Here is a 15,435-nt window from a genome sequence, read left to right as displayed (position 1 = left end):
GTCTTTTCTTGAGCATCACATTTCTCGCTATAAAAGAAGCGTAGATCACAAGCATACATTCATAAGCATGCAGGAGCTATGCGACATCAGCTGTGTGTGTATGCCAGCTTTTTAGCTACCTCTCGAATCAATAACCCAGCAGAGGAGAATGCAAACAGCTTAGAAAAGTTTGGCAATCATGCAGTAATTGATGAAAAAAATTGTATCAACAGCTGAAATGTTCGGTAATCATGTTCATCTTTAAACATGACATCCCAAAATAACTATCATATTTCAAAAAATTTGCCATACACACAGCATGGTTAAGTGAAGCATAATCCTCTTCTCAGTTTCCCCTGCATTTTCTGTGTGCAATCTCACAGCGCTGGAGTCAACAGGGGCTTGTTTGTAACATGGGCCTCTAAGTTCCCAAGAACCAGGTCCGCCATTGCTTTACAGGTTTCCCAGGTGCTGCTCCCCACATGAGGCACCAACACCACATTTTCTAAGCCAAACAGCTGCTCAGGGACATCTGGTTCATCCTCAAACACATCGAGGCCAGCCCCTCCAAGGCGGCCCTCGAGCAGAGCGAACACAAGCTCTGGCTCATCTACGTGAGGTCCCCGTCCAATGTTCACAAGCACGCCCTTTGGGCCCAAGGCATCAATGACCTCACGGTTGACAATGTGGTGAGTTTCCTCTGTCAGTGCGCACGCTACGATCAGCACATTGCAGTTAGCTGCCAAAGCAACAACACTTGAGTAGTATTTGTAATCTGTCTGTGGCTTTTCTGATCTTGAGTAATAGCTGATGGGGCAACCAAATGCTTCAGCTCTTTCGGCTATGGCCCAACCAATCCTGCCAAGCCCAATTATACCAACTGTTTTACCACTGAACTGCAAGAAAAAGACTATCGCATGGTGAGAGTTCTGTAAATTCTAATTCAAGTTTCTTAATTAAATGATGCAAGTGCAGAGGATGTGTAACCTGAATTCTTTGTCACTCCAGCATGTTTGGTGGTGGTTTTTATTTGTTGGAAATGGTTTTCATGGTACTCAAATTAGCATACAGAGATCTATCTTGATAGTTTTTGATTTTCCAAGTAAAACTGAGATTCGTGCGGCGATTCTTATCAGCTTCCTGACAAACAGTGTTAAACCTTGGGTACCAGCAAAGCAATTGTTGCACATATACTCAAATTGATCGTGATAGTATGCAATCTCATTGAAAAGCAAATGAGGCGACCCTCAGAACTGATGGCCAAGAACAAGGACATTAGGATTGTTTTCATTATACATATGCTAAGGAACCGAGATATGGATGAAGGTGTATCTATTAAAATCAGAGCTAGGCAGCTGATGCGGAGAGATGTTTTCTGGGTGTTATATGACAATGTTATAAGGTCGCGATGCGAAAGAATGGAGAGCATCTAAGCAAACAAGACAAAGGAGGCAGGGATAGAAATGTTGAATGGATATTTTGCCAAATTAAGATGGAGAGAGTGAGGACGAAGAGCTCGGACCTATGCCGTAGGGTATGAAAAGTAGAGGGAAAAACATAAGGCAACAGAAAAAGAAGTTGCTAGAGACAACCTACAAAAGCTTGCAGCAATATCTTGAGTTAGCCATTAATTGGAACCACTGGTCGGTAAAGTTTGATAAACCAAACACCAACTGGACAATGCACTGGGTTATGATACTATCTAGTAGCTATACGCAAATCCTTTTGTTTCAGATTTCTCATAGTTGGTTGAATTATCTTCTAAGCTTTTACATACTTATATGTATAAACAAGATGCATAAAGTACTTCTGACTTTTGCCTATTCTATAATTTTCGATTGAGTTATTCTGATTAGAATTTCTGCTGGTAGTAACAGTTTTAAATTTCCTAAAATCTGTCTCGTCAGGTGGAGGTCTATCTATCCTAGACTATGAGTTGATTCACAACTTACACATCTTCAAATATTCCCTCCTTTTTACCCTACCAAAGATCCGGAACTGATGAAAGAACGGTCCACTGTTCAGATGAGAACACAAACATATAGAAGTCCAAAAATTCATGATTTTCAGTAGTCTAGTAAGCTAGGAGCACTCCTTAAAACATGGGAAAGAAGAAATATTTAAAATAACAAATCACCAACATTTCCACAAATGTTCTACCTTATTTCTGATATGTACTATGTCTCTGAGCTTTAAGATGGCATTCGTTCAATTATCTTTTATGACAAATAAGATAACTTCTTAATTAGTAATAATTGGGCTATTTATTTAAATATAACCAAGAAATAGGAGAAGGTAAGATTGTCAAAAATGTCCGCTAAAATAGTCATGTGATGCCATACCATTGAAGCAGTATCCACTTAACCAAAATGTGGCCATTTAGTTCTATTAGCCATTTAGTCATCTGGTTAGTTGCTACTCAGTCAATTAATCTGCTTGATCATGTATATTTATGATCCAACAGTTGGATACAATATGATCCCTAATATACTAGCTAATGTGATGCAATGATAACTTGTATTTATCTTATTTTGTGTTGCTTATTTTCAAGGTATTGCCAGTACCTAGAACAGTCATATTTCAAGACAACTAAATATTTTAAGAAGAAAGAAAGTTCTCTTTTAACCTAGTTACACACGATCTCTTCCCCTACAATAAGCAAATGGTGCTAGCTACATCAGAACAGAATAAGCTTGCTTCCTTCAACTACCTCAGAAATGTGTTTGTTCCCTCCATTTAGAGAGCGAGAGAGAGAGAGAGAGAGAGAGGGGGGGGGGGGGGGGGGCGCTTGGGCCAGTTGTGAGCACAGCTGTGGTGACGAAAATGGGCAAGGATGGTATGTTAGTCTGGTTTTCAAACAGAGACTTGGAAGGCACACAAAATGGCAGTGGCAAGGTAAAAGAAAGCCAGGGAGGAATACAAAGAGGGGAAATACATACCTAGAAGAAGTAAAGGGGGAAGAAAAAGCTTCACATTGGCGAGGCTGGAATTGGCAGCGTGGTCTGTGTAGGTGATGGGAAAGAGAATAAGGAGGTGATATGCCCAGTGTGCCAACAGTCAGTAGAGAGGAAGAAAAAGGGGCATGTTAACATGTCTCAATGGGGTAAGGATCGAGAAAGGATCAGAGATAGGAAAGGATTGAGTTAATATATATATATATATATATATATATATATATAGAACATGCAATTTATATTATATAAAATCATCACGCTAGCCTATGCCAGTGGTCTATGTTGGATGAAGCGTGAGCTTGGCCTGAAACTCAGTTCTCAAGCTCTATGCCAGGCAGGGCAGGCTGAGCCTAATTTGATTGGGCTGGAACTTCGATTACCGGGAGAGGAACGTTTTTCTCTCTCTTTTTTTTTTTTAAATACAAATGGGAATTACATGGACGGTTTGGGGACTCTCAGGACGGATGAAACTGGGGATTCACTCACCCAAAATGTAAATGACTCATCCCTTCAAAATGACACCAAATACAAGAGGTTGTGGGTAAACTTGTCAGTTTACACCAGATAGCTACTATATGTAGACTCCTCAACCCAGTCGAAGATGACTGTTGGAAACCGACTAAAAAATCCCTCATTTAATGCTGGCCTTGTAAGTGAGCTTTCGAGGCTAAGTAAGTTTATAAATCTTTATACCGGATTGGGCACATATGGAGGTGGGTGACCAGTAATTGTCTATAGCCACAAAATGATCATTGGTCACTATATCAGAGTTAGTGGAAAAAACAAATTCATAATCGGATAAAGCTAAGACCAAGCACATATCATTTTATCAATTTGGATTTTCACTGGCAATAAATGATAAAAAAGAAGATCATATCCAATAGTTTTAGAAATCTGATCCTCACTTCATATGACACCAAGCGATGATTAAAAGTGATTGCCATCTCTACAGAAAGGAAAGAGAGCTATTCCGCAATATCTGCTAGTTCTAGGGATATCATTGTTTAGCACCAACAGGTCGACCTTTCACATCCTGTTGCTCTATATACAATATCAAAAGCCTTAAAGACCACAAAGAAGCATCTTTGCTTGCCTTTGTTAGTAATCTAACCAACCATTTCAAAAGAACCCATTTGTAATTTTAAAGGACTATGTCAGATACCCCATGCACTCTAGGACCACTGGATTATCCAATAAGCATCATAAAGACCAAGTTTTAGCATATGCCATGCAAAAGCTACCTCAGATGACTATTAGCAACATTCAATTTTAGTTCCACCTTAATAGCCTTTTGAGATTGTACACATTCCTCAATTTAAAACTGTCATAATAGAGAAGCTTGCACAAAGCTACACCAAGAAACAAACCTCTTCAACTACGGGGAATACTGCATTCAAATAGCTAATATCTTGATAACATTTTGTGTTCGATCTTCTCATCTCCCACATGATACACAAAAGAAAAGAAAAGAGGGGGAAAAGTAGAGGAAGAATAGGGGTAAGACAGAAGGTAGAGGCCTAAAGAACATAGAGGTGAAGAGGCAAGATAAAAGGAAATTGGATAAAAAGGGGAAACAAGAAAGAACTGGAAAAATATCAGGAAAATGCCAGTGATCAGAAATCAACTGCTAGTTGGTGTTTCTTCCTTTCTCCTCGAGGATGGGATATGGCAATGGATGGCAACATCAGGGCACACCTCCCTGTCCCTTAATGAGCTAGAACATTTTAGGTTGGGTTTGAACCAAAGAAGAAGTGGTTGGTGAAGGGGACACTAATTAGGCATATGTGATAAGTTATTTTTATTCTTATGACATAAAAATGACATAAATTGCACAAAGAAGTTTAATATTCTAAGTCATGTATAATTAGAAACTAATTGGAAGTATCACATAGCTTCATCAATTTTGATTCAACTAAATGTTAAATATTAGCTAAGAATAACTTTGTATAAATTTCGGATTACTACCTAGTTGCCCACTAACTTTCCCAGATGCCCGGAGACCACCTTGGCAACATAGACTCACTGTGTCCATACACCTCATTCTTCTCGCTTTGGCAACATGGATAAGTTGATACATCCCATATGAATGAGCATTTCCAGCCAGTTACTAATTTCCGGCATTATAACAAACAGTAGTCAGTCATCAATAATAGAAACCACAGTAACAAGAAGACACAAGGATATCAAACAAAACAATCCTAGTTGATGCAAATTTATTGATAAAAGATACGACTTGGAGCTTCCATGAAAGAATCCTCATAAGAAAAGAAGAAGAATACATCTCAAACCTTAGAGGTGAGCTTGTAATCCCCCTTGGCCTTCCATGCCCCGCCCCGGACGTACCGATCGGCCGCGAAGAGCCGGCGCATGGTGGCGATCGCGAGGCCGATGGCGAGGTCGGCGACGTCGTCGGTGAGGACATCTGGGGTGTTGGTGACCCGAATTCCCCTCTCCCGGCACTTGGCGAGGTCCACCTTGTCGAGCCCCACGCTGAAGGACGCCACGATCTCCAGCGCCGGCAGCGCGTCGATCGTCTCCGCGTCCGCCCCCACCGCGGTGTTCCCCACCACCGCCCGGATCGTGGCGGCATTAGCCCGGAGGAACTCCCGCCGCTTCTCCGGTGGGGTCTCCCACAGCCGGAAGAGCTTGCACCGCTTGCTGAGCTCCTCCTCGAGGTAGGAGTCCATGGGGTAGGTGAGGAGGACACCGAGGGACTCCATCGCCAGTGGAGACGACGGCGGCGGCGGCGGCGGAGGAAGAGAGGAACTAGGTTTAGGGTTTTGGTCGCCCTGCGGTCCTCGTTCTCCTCTCGCGCTTGAATCAGTTTTGCCGGCGAGAGTGGACTGAATCCTAAATTCCGGATCAGCTGCTCCAAGTAGAACAGCTATTTGATACACACTATCCACTCCGTGGCCGCTATGGCTTATTGTCTTGAGTGCTCTTTTTTACTGACTCTAGTATTCCATCCCATTAGATTCTAACGCGTTTGCTAAAAATATTTACTTGGATGAGTATGGTAGAAAAAAATAGCATAAAAGGGTAGTATTAATTAATATACTAACTCACATATAGAGTTCGAACTTAGGACCTCTGCTCTGATACCATATTAAAATCATCATCTATCCTAAAAGCTTAAGTTAATAGGATGAGATGGATTTATTTATATATTTTATATTTTCTTACAATAATTGGTAACAAATAGAAATCCTTCAATAGGAAAGAGTTGTGGAGATGAATTCTCTCTACATTCGGTCGATCTTCCTCAAAATGGAACGATACTCGTGCTGTAGAACTTTGGACCAAAGTTAAGAGCGTGAAATCCTCTCGACGCTTATCATGGTATATAAGAGATACGTCGAAGCTTTGTTCACATCAATATAGTTATTTCCAGCAATAATTATCATCTCTTAGATGCTTTTTGTCTTGGTAACTCACTCTTTGGTGATTTTTGATGGTTACATGCATAAATAACTCCCTACCATTCAAATATGGCTTCTTGGGTAAGTGATTAGTGGTGAACCGCGACCTCTTCAAGTGTCGGGATACGAGTTATTAATCATGTCTAGGTCGATGTAATGTTATCGACCACTTCAGTATAGTTGTTCAATAACTAATAAATTTCCTGGTGTAAGCAATACCAAAGCTTTTATGCTACTATCTTCCATCAAAATCCTTCAATTCATTCGTTCGAGCCATCCCAATTACCACTTCACTGCACTTTGAATTGAAAAGCTTTATCGCTGCCTTCATGTATCACTCTCTTTCCGAAGAAAACAGTATCTTGGCTTCAATCAATGCAACGCCATTTTGCACCTCAATAGTTTTTAGCCTACGAACTACTAGTACAGGAGAAAGACCATTGGAAACCAAATTGGTAGGACAGTCCAACTTTCACCTCCAATCCTTAAAACATACTATATTTCCAATCAACTCCTTAGCCACTGTCATTTTTTTGTCAAAGCAGCACCATTTTCACAAGTTACAAAGGCCAATTCAACTTGCAAAATCTAGGAAGCTCTGAGGCATAGACTTTAGAAGAGAATTATTTTAAAACAAATTAATTCTTACTAAAAAAAAGAGGTTTTTGCTTGCATGGAATGTACCTCTCTTTGTGAAATTGAGGCTATAGATGCAATCACAATAAGCATGGTAGTATCATGGTGGGAAGATGAGAATGTTTACTGATGGAGGTAACATTGCGACATCAATAACGGTAAACAAAACAGTTTTTTGGTAAAATAAACTATCCTTCTCATAGCAAAAATGAAAATGAATTCTGTTCCAGGCTGTTGTTCCTGTGAATGGAGAAACTGTGTAAAACACAATAAACTGACAGAGCAAGAGTTCTTAAAGGAGAAGTGCAAGCTCTGGCTATCATTAGCTTCTAGGCCTGTGAAGAAGAAATAAAATACTTAGTCCAAACCAAAAGGACATAACTTTCATAACATAACAAGAATCATCAAGATTTATGCTTATCGATCGCCACCAGCGACTGCAAAAGAAACTCTCACATTATAAATAAGTCACAACCTACTCAAATAGCACTCCTTGACAATGACAATACCTCAGCTGATATTTACTGCTCTTTTCTATTGATTATATTGTTCGATATATTTCTATATAAAATAGCATTTTTTGGCCACAACATATACAGCATCATGTATAAAATAGAACTTTGCAGTCGATATACACACAGAACCTAAGGTCCTCAGATACATAAAAAGCTTATTTGGTATACTAATTCAGAAGCAACCTCTTCAATAAGCCAAGCCAAGATATGTTCCCCCACTTCACCTACAATTTGGTCTGTGTCTTCCATGCAAATCCAATTAACCCAGCCAGAGTCCCACATAGCATTTAGCATTGCATCCTTGCATTTGAGATCTCTCTCCAGCCTTATATGAAGACTATCTGCGGCGGTAGCATCATCATCAACCATACTGTAATTAGTCAGTTCGCCGATCTCATTACTGATTTCCTTCACCAACTGGTCTAAAGAATGATATACCATTCTGCCCCACAAGTTGGTTTGGACCGAAGAATGAATCAAGTGCTTCTGATGATGGCTTTTGCACACCATTAACTCTTCTGCAATGTCCAGTAAGAGCTTAGCATTTCCTTTTCCATCCTTATCTTTGCCTTTACTCTGATAGCATACAGGTCTGATAGCATCAACACTGAAAAGTTCTCGTGCGCGGTTAAGAAATGATTGGCGGCTCAAAAGCAACAGTTTTAGGTCACCTTCTATTGCATTTGCTTCTCCCGTAGTTGCTTTCTTTTCAGGAAGTTGAATAGCTGCTTCTTCTAATTCAGAGATTTTTCGAACTCGTTTGGTCTTTCGCATGACTTCACATAATACATTCTCGGTTTTTATTGTGTCATCTGCAATTGGAAAAAGCATCTAGTTTACCATAAGTTTTAAACTATTCCTATCTCAAAAAAAAGTTTTAAATTATTCCTTAAAAAAAAAAAACTAAGTTTTAAATTATTATATGCTTTCTGCTGTGGTCTCATCTTTGCAGAAAAGATGCTAAATATGGATTAATTTGAAACTAAAATGACAAGTTCCATGTAAAGTTATGAACTAACTAACCAACAATTTGAACAATCTGAATTCAAGTATGTGCATGCAGATGTGTTGGTAAAAATGTGCAAGCTGAAGCAAGACTCATGACTAAAAGAAAAGGATTTGTAGCTAAAGCTGGAAATTATATAAATGGCTTACCTCTGTTGCGTGGTTTTGTGTCTTGGTCAGACTGTTCAGGGAGCTCATCACCAGAAACACTGCTGCTTCTTGCCGAAACACTATCCTTTTTATTATGAGAATTGAACTCTCTGCCATCTTCTTTGCTTTTATTACCATCACTCTATAATAAATATGATATAATCGCCAAAACCAGAAAATTACCAGTCAGTGATTTAGTCATCTGATAAATTTTGATTGCATGTGCATGGTAACCTACTAATAAATGTAATATAATGGCAAATTTTTTTTTATAAAATTACATATTTTCCTTCATTATCTTTCTACTGAGATAGTCACCTATGTAATATATTGATGCCATTTTTCCTTGCTTCTTTAAAATCTTTTTCTTTTTCTTTTTTGTTCCTTTTTTCGAAATATGGCGGGATTACCACCTTTCCGGTTTGAACCCAGAATTTCTCCTCGGTGAATTCTCCAAGGGTAGTGGTGCAAAACAGCAGACCAAAGTCCCACTGGTCACTACTTGAAAATCTAAGCCTTTACCTAACAAACAAGTTATTATGCAAGGAAGAATTTGGAGGAGAGACTTAACTGTTTTGACAATGTTAGATGTTTTGGCTGGTTTTGCTCCTGCAATCTTCTTCTCCTTTGTGGAATCAGAGAAATTCTGTGCTGCCGATTTTGATGAACATTTTAGATTTCGATTTTGTGATGTACCTATTTGTGTGGAAGCAATATTCCTTGCTGCTGATAGTCTTTTATCAGGCTTTGCCAGTGCTGTAGAAGTAGTTGGATGTGATATTGGCATCTTTGTGGCCTTGTCATTCTTCTTCTCTTCCTGTTTTTTCTTATTCAGCAGCAGTGGCTTCCGTTCTTCAGTCGGTTTTTTATGAGCCTTAAAAGCCTCTCCCCTCTTCTGTTTCTGACATGAAGAAGTTGTGGCCTTAACATTTGGTGATGATTTCTCTTTAGTCTTCCCCCTGGTCTTCACTTCTTTTCTTCCTAATATTTTGGTTACGACACTTGTCTGCTCAGAAACCTTCTCTTCCTGGACCAACTTAGTTGATCTTCTCCCTTCCTTAACCATGACCTTTTCTAAAGTAAGTTCCTTCAGGACCTCGCCTCTCCCCCGGCGTGGTAAATGCAGAGATTTCACAATCACAATTTGTGGCACATCATCATCCCTATAGAAATCTCTGGCGTACTGTTGCAGCTGTGGAGTGTCAAAGAAACTAGGCCGACATCTGCGGTCGTCAACTTGGCTGCTCCTCAAAAGACCTTTGAATTGCATTGTTTCTATGATTCCGCGTAGTGCCTTTCTCTTTGGATATGGAATTTGCTGTACAACTTGCAGCTTCCTTGCCTGAGGCATTTCAATTTCAAGACTATGTCCTGGGGAATCTATGCTCTTCCCCTTCTTTTCTTTTTTGGCTGGCTGAACAGGTTCTGAAGAAGGGACTTCTTCCAGACCCATTAGCTTAGCAATCAAATTTGGAGCTTTTGGCTTCTTAGGTTGGTCTGAGGCAACAATGGAACCAGCTACCTCTACCTTTTGCTCGCTTGGCTTATCCCTGGAACCCTTGCTTTGAGTGTATCTCGGCGACTTGCTCGAAGAAGCCTTCTCATCATCAGAAGATAATGACAAGAGGTTCTGCCTGTAGAGGCAGTCTCCTATCACTTTCTTCAGCTCCTCAACTAGATTCCTCGAAGACCCATCGATAGAAAGTCGTGGTTCCTGCAATCTATTGTGGTAGCTTCCACCTGCAAATATTTTAGAACCCAATGCATCAAAATGGTTTTCTCGTTCTAATTCTTGCTCTCTTTTATATATGAACTCTGGTTTCTTTTTCCTATTCATCCTGGACATTAGCTTTGAGTCATTTTGAAGCTTCTCGAGCATGATTAACGACTCCTGGAGATCCAAAGCACTTCTCAGAAGATCTTCTGCAAAATATTTCCATCGCCCATCAGGATTTGGTGCCTTGGACCACGAGCCGATCATCTGGTTCAGCTTGCGAGCTCCTGTAAAGACCTGCAATAGCTGCAACTCACTGTCATCTCGGTAGGCCGTGGCCTCTTCTTCCTTACTCATGAAGGGCACCGGATCTCGGCCACGGCGGCCTCTTCCATCTGCAGGCTCTAATGCAAGAGAAAGGGAGGTCTTGGACCTTCTGCTTGTCCCACATTGGACTGTTTCATTCCCATCTTCAAATCCAACAGGAAGCGTCTTTGTTAAACGTCTGTGAACAGCTGATCTTAGATTGTCTTGAGGCATATTCCACTGCGGAAAGTTGAGAAGGAAGAAAAAATCCTCAGATGCCACACACAAAATCTAACTCCCCAAGCCAAACATCACTTCTAGAAAGGAAACTTCACACTCTATGAAACTTACATAGCACTGCTCCCAAGACTCATAATCTCCTCCTCGCAAGGGTCTGATTCAATGAAGAACATGATAAAGCTTGAGACTCTGTGATTCCCAACGCTATGAAAGTAAGAGATTTACAAGAACAAGAAAAAGGCAACGATTTAATCAACCCTAAGGCGTTAAAAATCGTAAAGATTTCTATTGCCTCTACCTTCTATGATCAAACAGGTCCTAAATGCAAACGGTTAACTGCCAAAATTGAATAGGCGAATGGAAAATGGAAGATTCACCTGCAAACCCAAGGGAATTCCAGGTGTTTTCACTCCTACTTCCACAAATTCTTTGAGATGCACTGCAGATCCTTTTCCATGAGACGTACAATTGCTTTCTTCTGGTGCATGTGCATGCACTTCTTCAAAACTCAAAAGTGTTTTAGGAGGAGGAGAAGAAGAATAAAGGATGGCTCGCTGGTTGGATTTCTTCACAGCATGGCTCATTTACTCTGAATGAATATGTTTAGTCTGTCAGCTGTCAAGAAAATAGCAGAACTGAGTGCATGGAAAAGACTACTAAAGGAGAGCAACATCTTTTACTAAAAAAAAAAAAAAAAAAGGGAGAGCAACATCTGGTTATGAGAAAAGGAAAGCAACCACTCCATAATTAAGTAGAAGAGAGGAAAGGTGAGTAAATGCCGAGGAAGAGCAAACGTGGAAGCCGACTAGAAGAAGGCATTGAGGAAGCCCAGACGGCGAAACGAAGTAAAACACGGTTCGCAGATCTTGTCACTTGGCCATCTTTCCTTCCTTGAAGAGACCAGACGACACTTTTTTCGTGGCACACAGCGAGCGCTGTTGTTGTGGTCCACCGTCCACCTAAATGTTTTGATCAGCGAGTCCAAGGAAACTCTAGAGGACTTTGTCAAAGGATGCTCTCTCTGTGGGCAAGTCCTGTGGGAAAAAAGATGTCGTTAGTGTTTTTAGATGCCAAAACATTTAAGCAATCCTCTTCCTTTTGATCACTTGGGCAATACACTTGCCACACTTGTAACTTTTATTGGAATCTAGATTCATCCTCTCTCTCTCTCTCTCTCTCTCTCTCTTGTGTCTACTGTCTTGTTTGAGAGTTACTTTGGGCATTGGCTAGGGAAAAGGGTCTGGCAAAAGAAAACATATGGCAAAAGAAAACATACAAGAAGATAGCTTAATGTAATCACAAGGCGCCTATGTTGAGTTGGCTTTCGAATCTCATGTTACTTGTGAAACTATACATGAAAAGTCCGAAAGACAACCGAAGTTCATCACAAAAGGTGACAAGAAAATGACACAGTAATATACTAAAGAAATCTCGTGTCTCTTCAAGAAGCGTGTTCCACTCAAAGCACGGATGTCTTGATATGATGATTAGAATAAGTCAGCTTCTTGAGCTGTCCAAATCCAAACCCTTCGTATGCTTATTCAATTCAACGTCAGCATGCAGAAAATTAATGCGATTAGTCATGTAATGATATAATATACCAAATTGAATGGCTCAAGAGTCATTTTCTTCGCTTCCATCTATTTTATCAAAGCCCGTTCATGTGTCTATCTTTCGCTTCCCTTAGGAATTTATATTAAAGCCCCTATTTTTTTTTGTAGTTTATTGGCTCTCACCCCAAGGAATGGGTCTCTCGATATAATGCGTCATCCTTCTACGGATACTAATTACCATTAGTTGTCCCCTTTTTTTTTTTGGGTACATTTCCCTCTCGTCCTTTCCATTCAAAACAAAAGACAGCTACTAGCTCTCATCACAAGCAACTTCAAAAATATGATGACGGGTCGATGATTGGATCACTATTGAAACAACTCCAAAGTTAGGAAAGAAGTATATAAATAAAAGTAAGCAAACAATTCATTCAAATATAGGGATGGCAACTGAATAGGCCATTATAGGTGGATTAGGTCGGATAAAGCTACAATTTTTTTTTTACCATGCAAATCAATTTTATTTTGTCTTGGTGAGAGAATTTGTGAAAAGTTATATATATCTAGAACGAATTTAGAATAGGTTTTACCATTGCTCATATTTTTTCTAGATTTGCAGGTTCGATAAAACCTGCTCTATTATGGTTAGGTCGGGTTGGATACGTGACGGCGCAAAGTAAATTACCATTCCTATTCAAGTACACATTATTATTCTCTCTAAAAAGAATATAGTAAATATGCACATGATGTATATACATATGGTGCAATTAGAAATCATTGGACAAACTTGCCCTCTATATTTAGAGCATTGAAATTTCTTTTATTGGAAACGATTGTGAGAGGCCTGCTTGGCATTATGCTCATGCCCATCAAGGCATCCTTGTGGATGGGCGCATAAAGATCCATAGGCCTTGATCTTCTCAAGTGGGGATCCTTATTTTGAGCCAGATTGAAGGGGGGCTTTGCTATTCTAAATCTTAAAAAAGTTGAAGAAGAACTCTATTATGTAAGTGCTAGCAGCAGCTGTTCTCCTTGCTAGATCTTGGAATACCTGCAGAGCTTCCCTTTATTAACTTGTGATCTGGCCTATCCCTGTTGGAAGACATCAATGTTATTATGTCTTGGCAAATACCAGTCACAAGCTGGGTAACAGCTCCAATGTTCCTTTCTGGCTTAGATTGATGGTTATCATCAGAGGCCTCTAGAGAGAAGCATGTACTGTATGGAGCTCAGCAAAATTATTAGTCTTAGTAACAATGAACAAATAGCAACTTGTTTATGTTGTATATATCTTAGGGTGATGAATTATTGAGTTATTTGGTTTTAGGTTGCAAGTAGATCGGATTGACCTGCTTCCTATCTCATTTTGATTCGAGATTAATTTCGTCTTAGCCCAAATCAAAGTTATTCGGATTGGGTTGGGATTCGAAAACATGCATGCCTTGAAAATAAATAGGATAACTTGAAATGATCCAAAACTAGTACACTATATATTTCATAACTCTTCTTGGATATGAGAAATTAATTTTATTTTCATAATATAGTTTGTTAAAATTTGTATTTTAGTTATAATTATTTTTTTATGGAAATGTTATGGAAAAAAATTGTTTATGTTATATGATGTAATTAGGAAACCAATTTATATATGTGTGTTATGGTTTATGTTCAGACTAATTTTGATCCCACTTTTACCCAAAAAATCCTATGGATCAATAAAATTAATATTAAACCCAATTTGTTTCAACTTGAAGGGAATTGAACTAGGTTTCGGCTTAATTTTTTTGGTCCAGTTCCAATGGGGATTGTATTTGAGCTGTGCTCGTCACTGATCCAACCTGACATGCTTGCAATCTTACTTGTGTTCCTTATCAAAAGACTCAAAGAGTAATGAAGATATATAGGATCATCGCGCTAATGCTTGATGGTTAAATCAAATATAATAAATTAAAATAAACATAACACATGCATGAGAAGGATATTTTTTTGAAAAAAATATTTTTATACTCATGAAGGTTGACTATAAAGAGAAAATACTGAGTATTTTTTTTGAGAGAGAGAGAAAGGGGGAAAGACATACCTATAGTATTAACAGCTAAGTTCAAATACTTGGTGATGCACTATCTAAGACTTGAACCCAGAAGCTTTAGTTTCTAAATGGTGCGACCATTGGGATAAGCGCTAATTTATAGGATTATGTCGCCTTTGGAGGTCGATTTTTGCAAGTTCATCACATCTAAATACTTTTAGCTGAGTTTAGATTAGGTTAAAACACGCTCGGCTTGTTCTGACTCTTTTGGCCTAATGCATGCTAGCTGAAGGCTGTGGTCTGGCCTACTCTTATTGTCATCTTGGAATATCTGCAATTTTACAAGTTTTTTAAAAGGTTCTAGCAAGATGTAATAGATTCTAGTTGCTTTTATGAACATACCATGCTTCCTCTCTATGAAAAATCAAATTCACTTATCGAGATTCCCATGTCATCCTCCGGCCAAAAGCTAAAACGACCTCCCAATTTGGGCACTTCTTCCTTGATGCAGTTCACCTACTTTCATACAGGAAGTCTTTTATACTGGGGAGATGATTCAGTAATCCATGAACCTCACCTAAGAGTAGCACAACTGGTGGGGAATTTTCTCATTGCTCCCCTGCGAAATAGGTTAAACAGTATAAGTACAAGTTGAGCAACATAAAGCTCCACATTAGCTTTTCCTTCTGATATTTTTGAGTTGCCATATTAGTACACTTTATACAGGGCTCAAGTGTGATTGATGCAATAGAATCTAGCACCAACTGATTTGATTCTGCAGCCTGGCATTCATTTGAAGTTATGATTCATGGACTAGAATGAAGTCTTGCAAGGTTGGAACCAAGCTCAAATATTTGCTTATTGACATGATCTAGATTGAATAAAATAGTTACCACCTTACTCCTATTTGTCCTGTAGTTGTATATGCCTTCAAATCCTAA

General features: G+C 39.3%; 2 protein-coding genes across 3 annotated transcripts; both read right to left on the bottom strand.

The window, feature by feature from the left end:
• Nucleotides 1–80: 80 nt before the first annotated feature.
• On the bottom strand, nt 81–5,780 carry LOC103714445 (hydroxyphenylpyruvate reductase-like). Its single transcript, XM_008801736.4, has 2 exons — nt 5,222–5,780; nt 81–875 (listed from the first exon to the last, which is right to left on the bottom strand). The coding sequence occupies exons 1-2, from the start codon at nt 5,651–5,653 to the stop codon at nt 357–359; spliced, it is 951 nt and encodes a 316-aa protein (XP_008799958.2). The 5' UTR covers nt 5,654–5,780; the 3' UTR covers nt 81–356.
• Nucleotides 5,781–7,436: 1,656 nt separating this feature from the next.
• Nucleotides 7,437–12,043, bottom strand: LOC103701453. 2 transcript variants are annotated; one of them, XM_039130257.1, is made up of 6 exons: nt 11,656–12,042; nt 11,296–11,533; nt 11,030–11,072; nt 9,230–10,918; nt 8,659–8,800; nt 7,437–8,315 (listed from the first exon to the last, which is right to left on the bottom strand). In XM_039130257.1, exons 4-6 carry the CDS (start codon nt 10,910–10,912, stop codon nt 7,642–7,644), a joined length of 2,499 nt encoding a protein of 832 aa, XP_038986185.1. In that variant the 5' UTR covers nt 10,913–10,918; nt 11,030–11,072; nt 11,296–11,533; nt 11,656–12,042; the 3' UTR covers nt 7,437–7,641. The 2 variants fall into 2 exon arrangements, with proteins under 2 accessions (XP_038986185.1, XP_038986186.1); XM_039130258.1 differs by having other exon boundaries at nt 11,030–11,107; nt 11,296–12,043.
• Nucleotides 12,044–15,435: the final 3,392 nt, after the last annotated feature.

The sequence above is a fragment of the Phoenix dactylifera genome, chromosome 9 (assembly GCF_009389715.1).
Source record: "Phoenix dactylifera cultivar Barhee BC4 chromosome 9, palm_55x_up_171113_PBpolish2nd_filt_p, whole genome shotgun sequence".
In the NCBI taxonomy this organism is placed as follows: Eukaryota; Viridiplantae; Streptophyta; class Magnoliopsida; order Arecales; family Arecaceae; genus Phoenix; species Phoenix dactylifera.
This window is presented reverse-complemented; position numbering and strand designations above follow the sequence as displayed.

Bases quoted from the DNA above. Each gene is read 5' to 3' on its own strand.
- LOC103714445 (XM_008801736.4), bottom strand. From the start codon at position 5,653: ATGGAGTCCCTCGGTGTCCTCCTCACCTACCCCATGGACTCCTACCTC. The intron at 876-5,221 runs GTTTGAGATGTA...TTTTTCTTGCAG, and splicing joins ATTACAAGCTCACCTCTAAG to TTCAGTGGTAAAACAGTTGG.
- LOC103701453 (XM_039130258.1), bottom strand. From the start codon at position 10,912: ATGCCTCAAGACAATCTAAGATCAGCTGTTCACAGACGTTTAACAAAG. The intron at 8,801-9,229 runs GTTAAGTCTCTC...TATTTATTATAG, and splicing joins CATCTAACATTGTCAAAACA to AGTGATGGTAATAAAAGCAA. The intron at 8,316-8,658 runs GTAAGCCATTTA...TTCCAATTGCAG, and splicing joins CACAAAACCACGCAACAGAG to ATGACACAATAAAAACCGAG.